At 50.5% G+C, this 12,189-nt stretch overlaps 1 protein-coding gene across 3 annotated transcripts in view; it reads left to right on the forward strand.

The window, feature by feature from the left end:
- Nucleotides 1-12,189, forward strand: part of POLR1E (RNA polymerase I subunit E) — a 102,098-nt gene that overhangs the window by 22,534 nt on the left and 67,375 nt on the right. For all 3 annotated transcript variants that reach the window (XM_075315848.1, XM_075315839.1, XM_075315830.1), the window contains exons 2-4: nt 4,479-4,576; nt 6,757-6,833; nt 11,479-11,576. In XM_075315848.1, the coding sequence (XP_075171963.1) occupies nt 4,479-4,576; nt 6,757-6,833; nt 11,479-11,576 (273 nt within the window). The remainder of the gene's footprint in view (nt 1-4,478; nt 4,577-6,756; nt 6,834-11,478; nt 11,577-12,189) is intronic.

Raw genomic sequence — 12,189 nt, forward strand, 5'->3', positions numbered from 1 at the left:
CACTAGAATTGTCTTTCGGATATTGGTAACGGCATTTCTCCCCTTGATAAACCCCACCTGGTGATTCGTAATGATCCTAGGTAAGATCTCGGCCAGTCTATTAGCCATGATCTTGGACATAATTTTTAAATCCTGATTTATGAGCGATATAGGTCTATAACTAGAGGGATCATCCAGGTCCTTGGTTCCCTTGGGGAGTAATTTAATATATGCTATGTTGGAATTTTTGGGTATTTCCGCCCCTCCCAGGAAAGCATTAAAGACTGAGGTTAGATCCGGCGAGATCAGATCCTTCAGAGCCTTATAGAATTCACTATTGAAACCGTCAGGTTCCGGTGCCTTGTTGGTGTTAAGCTCCCCAATTGTTCTCGTCACCTCCTCTACTGTGATATCTGCGTTTAAGGCACTCAAATCTTCCTCCGTCAAGCTAGGCATTTGGGCTTGTCTTAGCCACTCTGCCTCATCAGTCATGTCGTTATTCCCTGACCCATATAGTTTTCTATAGTAATCTCCCAACAGTTTATTAATGTCCTTAGGATCCGTAGTCACCTCTCCCCCCTTTGTTTTCAGTTTAGAGATCACTGTCATCTTTCTGCTGCCCCTTGCCAGATTGGCCAACATCCTTCCCGCCTTGTTGCCAAACCTATGTAAGTCAACCTCCTTGTGCGACCAGAATAGTTGTTCCTTTTTTTTGGCCCATTCGTCAAATCCCTCTTTTGCCTCCAACCATCTGCCTTTTGTCATGGGAGATCTATTTGTCACATAATTTGTATATGCTACCCGTACTGCTTCACTATGGAAATTATAATTCTCATTGGTTTTCCGTTTGATCATGGCTGCGTACCCCACCAGACGGCCCCTTAGGACCGCTTTTGCCGTTTCCCAAAATATCACTGGGGACTCTCTATGTTCCTTATTGTCCTCTGCGAATTCTCCCCACCACTCCTGTAGCACCTTATGGAAATTATCTTGCCTGAGAAGGAACGATGGGAATCTCCATATGATATCTGTACCTCTCCTGAATTTCTCTCTAATGCCCAATCTCACCGGACTATGATCAGAGATCACCATATTCTCTATCACACAATCTTGCGTTCCACTCAGTAAGTCTTGCGAGATCCAGAACTGATCAATACGTGACCAGCTATCATGAGGGTGAGAGAAGTGTGTATACTCTCTGTCATGTGGGTGAGTTAGTCTCCAGATGTCTTTCAGTCCTACGTCTTCTAATGTTACATCCCTATTGTCTAAACTCCTGCCCACATTAGCTGTCCCCTCCTCGCCCCTCCTATCTTCAGCTGAGTCTGGGACAGTGTTAAAATCGCCTCCCACTATAATGTTAGCCTCCCCATCTGCTAATATGGTGGCCTTTATGTCATCATGAAATGTGATTTGTTGTGAATTTGGGCCATAGACATTATAAATACTGAGTTTACCCGCTGGACTAACGATTGTTAAGTGCTGCCACCTTCCATGGTCGTCTGCCTCATGTGCCACTACCTCATGACTGAATTGTTTATTTATTAGAATCATAGTGCCCGCTTTTCTACCTTGTGCCGCTGCCCCGTAAACGGTGCCCACCCAATGTTTCTTCATGCGGAAAAAGTCCTCCCCCCCCAAGTGGGTTTCCTGTAATAAGGCAATGTCTGTCTTTAGTCTTTTCAGATGTCTCAATATCATTGCTCGTTTGTTAGGTGATCTCAGCCCTTTAACATTCCACGTAGTTATCTGTATCATGTTAACCTGTGTATTCTGCTTTTACTACTCCCTCCCCTATGGGCCCCTGCATCAAGGAAGACGAGATGTTCGACACTAGAATCACAGTTGGTACCACAAAATCGACACTCCCTTTCCCCACCTTGCAAATATAACAAATACAACAAAAAGCATGTAACTGTAAAACATATTTTCCCTTCCGAGAAATCCACGGCGCTTCCCGCCACGTTGGTGAGCTCCCCTATTCCTAGCCAAAATATGTAGCTCCCTAATCACCCCCCAAAAAATATATGTTCTATCCCCGGACTAACTTGAATAAGCCTTTGAAAATTATGCAAAAATTAGCACAGTATGTCAAAACCTCAGCAAGATTCTCCAGTCCTACTTATCTCTGACTCCAGGTAGCCGTCAGTCCGCCCAGAACAGGCCCACTTCATTTGAATTTGGATGATGTTCCTGGACAAAGGAGAAAAAGAAAAAAAGAAAAAAAAAAAAGACCAAGGGGAGAGAAGATGGAGAAAGAAAGGAGAAGAACAAAAAAAAAAAAAAAAAAAAAGAGAGGGGGTGGGAAGAGGACCCAGACTTTGGGATGTTTTCCTCTCTTTTCTCCCTTCCCCCTCCTCCTCTCACCTCCCCAACCCTCTCTCCGTAATGCATCCTCCTCAACGCCTCTCCCTGTTTGGGAAGAGAGAAAAAAAAAAAAAAAAAAAAAAACAGGCAAAAAAAGGAAAAACAATGAGCGAGTTCCAGTTCAGGTATCAGTGTTTCTCTCCAAGGGTTGGTTCCTGTGTTCCAGGCGAGAATTATGCTGTCGACCCGGGCTTGGCCTCCTTTCCTCCCTGGTCTCGACTTGCTTTTGTCCCCCAAAACGTCCCACATCTCTTCCTGAGCTTGTGGGGGATCCTCTTCTATTATTCCCTTCTCCACTAGCTCCTTTTTCTTGCCTTTCTGACCTAGTCTTGTTGAGCTCTGCCATGAGAATGTTTTCTGCTTCTTTGTAGTCCTTGTAGTATACAAACGAGCCATTGGGGTTTCTAACTTTCAGTGTAGCAGGGTATAATAGCTGACACTTTACTTTTTTGTTGTACAGAAATGAGCAAATTTTGGTAAATTCTTTTCTCCTTCTGGATACTTCCGCTGAATAATCCCCAAAAATTAGCAGTCTGTTGCCTTGATATTGTAGTGGACGCTTTCGTTCTCTAAAGGCCCTCAATATTTCCTCCTTATGCTTATAATCAAGGTATTTGACAATCACCTGCCTGGCTCTTATCGGGGTATTCTTGTTTGAGTTTTGGCCCTCTCCCTTATTCGCCTCCTGGTGTCTCAGTGGACCCACTCTGTGGGCTCTTTCAACTCTGAATTTCGCCTTTATGCCCAGGGCCTGCGGTAGCTCCAACTCGCATATATTATCCAACTGTCCAATCGACACAGACTCTGGCAACCCGACTATACGTAAGTTGTTTCGTCTCGATCTGTTTTCCAAATCGTCTGCTTTATCCTTCAAGTATTCATTAGATTTTGCTAGAGCTGCTATTTGTGCCTGCATAGCCAGTATTGTCTCCTCGGAGTCAGATATTCTCTGCTCTGATTCTGCCAGTCTAGAGGCATGGGCATTTATCTGTTTTTGCATATTAGCTAATGATGTTTGTATGGCTGCCTCAATAGCCACTTTAATCTCTTTTGACAAGTGTGATGTCACTTCTTCAGCCAGTTTTTTATAGTCCACATTAAGCTTTTGTGTGTACTTGTCTTGGCCTGCAGGTGGTGCTGTTTTCTTAGTTCTCTTTGTCTGGACTGGGCCACCACCTCCATCCCCCAATAGCTTGCAGGCTTGTGATGTTGGTGTAGTAGGCTGCTTTTTGTTTCCTTTGGAAGGGGTATTATTAATTCTTGCATTTGACTTCCTGTGAGTCTGAGTGGGATTAATCTCCCTGTGCTGTTTGTCAGTTTCATCCTCCAACACTGCTGTGTCTCTGAGCTGCCCTGCTTTGTCTGCATCTTCTCTCCCCTCTGCCTCCATATCTCCTTCATCCTCCCATTGGGATCCACCATCATCAGTCCCCTGCATCCACCTCTCTCCTGCTGTGTCCTCCTGTGACTCCTCGCTCATATCTTCCTTATCTCCTGTCTCCTCGCTCATATCTCCCTTATCTCTCCCCTTCCAGCTCTGTGTTTGCTTTTCTGTGTCTCTCACCATGCGTTCAGGCTCCTCCCCCATCAGGCTCGGCGCCATTATCTTATCTTCTCCTCTGTCCATATCAAAGCTTCTCCAGGCTGACTCACCGCTCCCAGAGCTTCTCAGGAGGTACCTTTCCATAGCTGTCTGCTTTAGGTAACCTCCTGTGCTGCTCTCTGTTTGGTGGCTCGTCCGGGGGGTCTGTTTTTAGTCGGTTTCTGTGAGGGGTGGCAGGAGATTCTCCTCTAAGCTTCCACCTCAGCCAGGACAGGAACAGGAAGTCCTCTATTTTTGTTTTATTTTAGGTTTTGGGGTTTATTTTTGCGAACTGTAGAGCATAAACTATATACATTTTCTATCATAATTGTAGGATAAAATGCAAACACCATGTCAGTTCTACCTATTGGTAAATGGTGTGTTATCTAGCTGCTGAGGTGTAAGTGTTGGTATTTGTCAAGTTTCCTCCCATTTTGGTTAGTTATGCTTTGATCATATCCTGCATGTTTTGTTTTTGTTTTTTTTTATTAAAGAATGCAAGTTTTATTGCACATAAAGTAAAAGTCATGATTTTCTGTTTATTTTGCAGTTCAGTTTTCTAATGGAACAGTTCAGACTCCAGAAAATGTTGCATTTACTTTATATAAAAACAATAATTCTTCTAAGGTTAAAAGGCAAAGAATAATGGTAAGACTGCTCCACGCCAACTCTCCTTATTAGCGCTTGTCTTTTAAATATAATCTGTCATCAGGTTTGTGCTTGCCCGGGTGAGAGTAGCAAGATGTGGGAGCAGAGCTCCTGATTCCAGCAATGTCATTAGACGGTCATGCGCACTACTTCTCTCTGAAGTTGGGACATACACCTGGCTTCTGAGTAGTGCACATGATCGGAAGTGTGGACGACTTCTGATCTGTGAGTGTCTTTGAAGCCGGGTACTCATATACCCGGTGTAAAAGAAGCTCAAGGCCGACGGGTACAAAGCCGCACGTGTAAATCTCTGAAATACGTGATTTAGACAATGGCTCTTCCAGAAAATTCCCTCTGAGGTAGAGAGAGTCATTTTGGAGTCAGTTTGCACTATGGTCCGATGGTCTCCATCTTGTCGATTGGGCTTTTGTGCACTATTGAAAACAGCTCTGTGCACTTCTGAAAAGGACTCAGCTGAACATAGGCCAGACAGGTTCAGAGTAAAGCGGGCTTTACACGCTACGATATTTCTAACGAGATGTCGGCGTGGTCACGTCGTAAGTGACGCACATCCGGCATCGTTAGTGATATCGTAGTATGTGACAGCTATGAACAAGCAGAAATACTCACCACCTCGTTCATCTCTGACACGTTGCTCATTTTCTAAAAATCGCACGTCCTGTTGTTCATCGTACCTGGGGCAGCACACATCGCTCCGTGTGACACCCCGGGAACGATGAACTGCAGCTTACCTGCATCTCGCTGGCAATGCGGAAGGAAGGAGGTGGGCGGGATGTTTACGTCCCACTCATCTCCGCCCCTCCGCTTCTATTGGCCGGCCGCTGTGTGACGTCGCTGTGACGCTGAACGTCCCTCCCCCTTCAGAAAGTGGATGTTCGCCGCCCACAGCAAGGTTGTTTGGAAGGTAAGTACGTGTGACGGGGGGTTACAGCATTATGCGACACGAGCAAGAAATTGCCTGTGCCGCAGAAACGACGGGGACGGGTGCGATCGCACAACTAATCGACATGTGTAAAGCAGGCTTTACTCTGCTGCCGCTATAGAGTAAATGGATCTGTCTGTCTAATGCTCCAGAGGTGTCCTTTTCAAGTGTGCATAAAGTCCCAGTTTTGAGCACTTGTGAAAAGAAAGACACTAATGAACGGAGGTGAATGGATCCCCCTGAGGTTTGGGTCATGTCATTCAGAGATTTAGATGGAAACCCCAATGTAAGTGCTCAGCGTAGAGCACAGGAGAAATGTGATCCAAGATTTTATGTAGAATGTTCCCAGTAAAAGCTTCAACTCTATCCAGAAAAAAAAAAGTGTTTACTCAGGTCCGTCATCTGTAAATGGAAATATGGGGGGCTTCTGTGTTACTGGTAGCTTAAAGGCTCTGTAAAAGCGCTATGGCTCCTCGCTCCCAAAAAAAAAAAATTCCAGAGAAATCTGTGCTCTCAAATGTGGCCCAACCCTCTGAGCTCCACAGTGTGCATATACCACACATTTGGCGTTTTCTGTAACAATGAGAGCCCCTTTAATTTACAGGGTGTGTGTCTCCAGAAGCATGAGCTAGGCACAATGTATGGGCATTACAATATACTGTTCTCTGCAATATCAGATTTGCAATTTTCACTCTGCAACATCCATTGCTGCTTGTTTCTGGAAAACACCATTGGAGTCAAAATCATCTCTACACCTGTAGATGAATACACAGAGGGGTGTAATTATCAAAATGGGGTCACTTGAAAAGAAATTTTGCTCTTCTGGCACTTGTGGACTCTGATATGGAGTCAGAAAACTATTCTATGGAAATTTGTTCTCCAAGGGTCAAATAGCGCTCCTTTCCTCCTGATTCAGCAGTATTGTACAGCCATATCTGGGGTAGTGCTATGTTCAGCAGAAATTGTGACAAATTTTGGTAACATTTTTACTTATTTTTCCCATGTGGAAATGTAGGGGCAAGAACAAATTTTTTTATAGTTAAAATATAATAATTTGTTATTCACCACCCAATGGTATAAAATTCAGTGACACACCTGTGTTGTCGATAAGATCACTGCATCACTGGAAGAATTTGAGAGGTGCAGTTTGTAAACTAGGGGCACTCATGGGGGTTCTGCAGTTCTTAATAAAGGCTACTTCTTGAACTAATGTTTTTCATTTTCTCTTATTTTACAGACGGCACAAACAGACAGACTAAATTATGTGGGGAAAAATTTCACACCTGAAGCTTTGAAGTCCAGCTCATTATGCAGGTAGGATACCTATCATATGATCAGGGCTGTATTTTGCCTTCGTGCTGCCCTAGGCACTTTAAGTGGTCGCGCCCCTTATTGACAACGTAAAACTCAGTTTTCGCACACGACATCTGTTTAACGCAGATCTACTCTGTAAAACACTTTAAAAAGTATCAATGAGAAATGAAGGGCACTAACCCCCCCCCCCCCCCAATGGGGATCACCACAGGCACATCAAAACATAGCATGAGTATAAAATATTCCCACCATCCCCACTTATATACTGTGACTGTCACACTGCCCCTAATATACTACACACTGCCCTCCCTTATAAATTATACCCACCACACCTTCTTCAATTATGAAATATGATCTGCACATTGTCCTCACATCATGCTGCTCCCTCCTCACATTGTCCCATGCATGCTGCTCCCTCCTCACATTGTCCCATGCATGCTGCTCCCTCCTCACATTGTCCCATGCATGCTGCCCCCTCCTCACAGTGTCCCATGCATGCTGCTCCCTCCTCAGTGTCCCATGCATGCTGCCCCCTCCTCACAGTGTCCCATGCATGCTGCCCCCTCCTCACAGTGTCCCATGCATGCTGCCCCCTCCTCACAGTGTCCCATGCATGCTGCCCCCTCCTCACAGTGTCCCGTGCATGCTGCCCCCTCCTCACAGTGTCCCGTGCATGCTGCCCCTCTCCATGAGCTTCTAATGCTGCCTTCCTCTTTTTCATAATGACACCTCCATGCTGCCCCATTCATCATACTAAGACCACCACACTAGCGCTTATGCTGACACACACACACACACTCACTCCTTACACTCCTTACACTCCCCCCCCCATCGATATTGTCATTGCACTATCCCTCAACCCTTGTCCTCTGTCTCTAGCATTGGCCCCTCTCTCCCATTCCCCCAGCAGCAGCCTCTCTCCCCCCGCCTCCAGCAGCAGCCTCTCCCCCAGCATTAGCCTCTCTCCCCCCCCAGCCTCCCCCAGCATCAGCCTCTCTCCCCCCAGCCTCCCTCAGCATCAGCCTCCCTGCTCCCAGCTTACCCCAGCATCAGCCTCTCTCCTCCCAGCCTCCCCCAGCATGAGCCTCCTCCAGCATCAGCCTCTCTCCTCCCAGCCTCCCCCACCATCAGCCTCCCTGCTCCCAGCTTCCCCCAGCATCAGCCTCCCTGCTCCCAGCTTCCCCCAGCATCAGCCTCCCTCCTCCCAGCCTCCCCCAGTATCAGCCTCCCTCCTCCCAGCCTCCCCCAGCATCAGCCTCCCTCCTCCCAGCCTCTCAGCCCCCCTCCTCCAAGCCTCCACCAGCATCAGCCTCCCAGCCTCCCTGAGCATCAGCCTCCCTCCTCCAAGCCTCCCCCTCCCCCTCCCAGCCTCCCCCAGCATCAGCCTCTCTCCTCCCAGCCTCCCCCAGCATCAGCCTCCCTACTCCCAGCTTCCCCCAGTATCAGCCTCCCTCCTCCCAGCCTCCCCCAGCATCAGCCTCCCTCTTCCCAGCCTCCCCCAGCATCAGCCTCCGTCTTCCCAGCCTCCCCCAGCATCAGCCTCCCTCTTCCCAGCCTCCCCCAGCATCAGCCTCCCTCTTCCCAGCCTCCCCCAGCATCAGCCTCCCTCTTCCCAGCCTCCCCCAGCATCAGCCTCCCTCTTCCCAGCCTCCCCCAGCATCAGCCACCCTCTTCCCAGCCTCCCCCAGCATCAGCCACCCTCCTCCCAGCCTCCCCCAGCATCAGCCTCCCAGCCTCCCCCAGCATCAGCCTCCCGCCTCCCCCAGCATCAGCATCTCTCCTCCCAGCCTCCCCCAGCATCAGCCTCCCTCCTCCCAGCCTCCCACAGCATCAGCTTCCCCCAGCATCAGCCTCCCTCCTCCCAGCCTCCCCCAGCATCAGCCTCCCTCCTCATCAGCCTCCCTCCTCATCAGCCTCCCTCCTCATCAGCCTCCCTCCTCATCAGCCTCCCTCCTCATCAGCCTCCCTCCTCATCAGCCTCCCTCCTCATCAGCCTCCCTCAGCATCAGCCTCCCTCAGCATCAGCCTCCCTCCTCATCAGCCTCCCTCCTCATCAGCATCAGCCTCCCTCCTCATCAGCCTCCCTCCTCCAAGCCTCCCCCTCCCAGCCTCCCCCAGCATCAGCCTCCCTCCTCCCAGCCTCCCTCAGCATCAGCCTCCCTTCTCCAAGCCTCACCTTCCCCCTCCCAGCCTCCCCCAGCATCAGCCTCTCTCCTCCCAGCCTCCCCCAGCCTCAGCCTCCCTCCTCCCAGCCTGCCTCAGCCTCCCTCCTCCCAGCCTCCCCCAGCCTCAGCCTCCCTCCCCCCAGCCTCCCCCAGCATCAGCCTCTCTCCTCTCAGCCTCTCTCTTCTCGGCCTCTCTCTCCCCCCAGCCTCCCCCCCAGCTTCAGCCTCTCTCTCCCCCCAGCCTCCCCCCCAGCTTCAGTCTCTCTCTCCCCCCAGCCTCAGCCTCTCTCTCCCCCCAGCCTCTCTCTCCCCCCAGCCTTAGCCTCTCTCTCTCCCCCCAGCCTCCCCCCCCAGCCTCAGCCTCTCTTTCCCCCCAGCCTCAGCCTCTCTTTCCCCCCAGCCTCAGCCTCTCTTTCCCCCCAGCCTCAGCCTCTCTTTCCCCCCAGCCTCAGCCTCTCTTTCCCCCCAGCCTCAGCCTCTCTTTCCCCCCAGCCTCAGCCTCTCTTTCCCCCCAGCCTCAGCCTCTCTTTCCCCCCAGCCTCAGCCTCTCTTTCCCCCCAGCCTCAGCCTCTCTTTCCCCCCAGCCTCAGCCTCTCTTTCCCCCCAGCCTCAGCCTCTCTTTCCCCCCAGCCTCAGCCTCTCTTTCCCCCCAGCCTCAGCCTCTCTTTCCCCCCAGCCTCAGCCTCTCTTTCCCCCCAGCCTCAGCCTCTCTTTCCCCCCAGCCTCAGCCTCTTTCCCCCCAGCCTCAGCCTCTTTCCCCCCAGCCTCAGCCTCTCTCCCCCCAGCCTCAGCCTCTCTTCCCAGCCTCCCCCCAGCCTCAGCCTCTCTCTTCCCAGCCTCCCCCCAGCCTAAGCCTCTCTCTCTTCCCAGCCTCAGCCTCTCTCTCTCTTCCCAGCCTCCCCCCAGCCTCAGCCTCTTTCTCTTCCCAGCCTCTCTCTTCCCAGCCTCCCCTCAGCCTCTCTCTTCCCAGCCTCCCCTCAGCCTCTCTCTCTTCCCAGCCTCCCCTCAGCCTCTCTCTCTTCCCAGCCTCCCCTCAGCCTCTCTCTCTTCCCAGCCTCAGCCTCTCTCTTCCCAGCCTCCCCCCAGCCTCAGCCTCTCTCTTCCCAGCCTCAGCTTCCCTCTTCCCAGCCTCCCCCCAGCCTCAGCCTCTCTCTTCCCAGCCTCGCCTCAGCCTCCCTCTTCCCAGCCTCAGCCTCCCTCTTCCCAGCCTCCCCCCAGCCTCAGCCTCCCTCTTCCCAGCCTCAGCCTCTCTCTTCCCAGCCTCCCCCCAGCCTCAGCCTCTCTCTTCCCAGCCTCAGCTTCCCTCTTCCCAGCCTCCCCCCAGCCTCAGCCTCTCTCTTCCCAGCCTCAGCCTCCCTCTTCCCAGCCTCCCCCCCAGCCTCAGCCTCCCTCTTCCCAGCCTCTCTCTCTTCCCAGCCTCTCTCTCTTCCCAGCCTCTCTCTCTTCCCAGCCTCTCTCTCTTCCCAGCCTCTCTCTCTTCCCAGCCTCTCTCTCTTCCCAGCCTCTCTCTCTTCCCAGCCTCTCTCTCTTCCCAGCCTCTCTCTCTTCCCAGCCTCCCCCAGCCTCAGCCTCTCTCCCCCCAGCCTCCCCTTGAATGATTATAGTGGACAAAAAGAGGCATCGCAACGATCATCAACTAACCTGTAAGGTGCCCATACATTCTAGGCTCTGCCTTACCTGCTCCGGTGCCCGCCGCCCTGCTCTGGCTGGCTCCTCTTCTGGCTGGCTCCAGCTTCAGACGCGTCCTCCTCCGCGGCGTGTGTTGTCTGCAGCATTGGACGCTGCAGCACGGGGCAGTGAGCTGATTGTCGCGCCCGCGCGCCTCTGACCCCAGAAGTGCAGGCGATGGAACTTCCGGGGTTAATCAGCTCACTATGCCTGGCGCCCGCCATGTATTTAAATAGACAGAAGTGCGCCTCTCCTTCCTCTCAACTTCCCCCGAACACAGCCGAGTGTAACGGAGGGAGGGACGGGGGGCGGGGATGTAAAAAAAAAAAATTTATATATATTTATTTTTTTTTATTTTTTTGCTGCCAGAAAGTGCCGCCCCCCGCAACGTGCCGCCCTAGGCACGGGACCACGGGTGCCTAGTGGCAAATACGGCCCTGCATATGATGCTAAGGCCAAAAATGGCACAGCGCGGCAGATCTACAAGTATTTTGCCTATTTTGTTGCATATTTTTCTTTAAAGGTTAAATGTGCCGCATATTTAAATTAAAAATCATTTATTTCGGTGCTGGAATGTTTTTACGGGTTGTTGGCACTTATTTTTGGCAACTACTGCAATAAGAACTGGTCCAATACAATGTGGATGGTAAACTCTGTAAAGGGCTGTACAGTATATTGGCACAATATCAGTAGCAGCACTTAGCAGCTTGCTCACGTTCACTGTAACAAGGTAGTCTAAATGTATACATAGGTTTTGTGTTTTCTGTATTTACATTGTGGGTCTTGATGAATAGGATATGATTATATTTCAGATATTTTGTTGGCGTACTAAATAAAGAAACTGGAAAGATGGAAGTGTACGACGCTGAGCAGTTTAGTATGCAGCCAATAATGGAGAAAAATAATACCGGTGAGTAAAGTAGCAATAATGTAGTCCTAGGCTGCTCGACACGGCTACGCGGAATGGATGCTACGCTGCTGGATGAATAAGTTCAGGAGACATGTTGATAGGGAATCGGGCAGTTTACACTCTTTTTAAAGGTGGTGTCGCACATAGCGACGCAGCAGCGATCACGACCAGCGATCTGACCTTATCAGGATCGCTGCTGCGTCGTTACATGGTCGCTGGTGAGCTGTCAAGTAGGCAGATCTCACCAGTAGAGATGAGCGAACCGGCCGTGGTTCGGCTCGAGTTCGGTTCGCCGAACGGAGGTCTCGTTCGAGTTCGGCGAACCACTCGAACCGCATAGGAAACAATGGGAGGCAATCACAAACGCATAAAAACACCTAGAAAACACCCTCAAAGGTGTCCAAAAGGTGACAAACAACTCACAACACAACACACACACATGGGAAAGTGACAAGAACAAATTCTCATGTGAAAACAAAACAGCGTTACAAGGAAAAGAGGATTAGATACAGATATAGGCATGGCATGCCCTTCTAAAATCATGTAAAACACCGCAAGGTTACTACAAGCGGAGTCTCCCTTTTTTCCAAATATTGGGCCACACACACCCACC

Source organism: Anomaloglossus baeobatrachus, chromosome 1 (assembly GCF_048569485.1).
Source record: "Anomaloglossus baeobatrachus isolate aAnoBae1 chromosome 1, aAnoBae1.hap1, whole genome shotgun sequence".
Lineage (NCBI taxonomy): Eukaryota > Metazoa > Chordata > Amphibia > Anura > Aromobatidae > Anomaloglossus > Anomaloglossus baeobatrachus.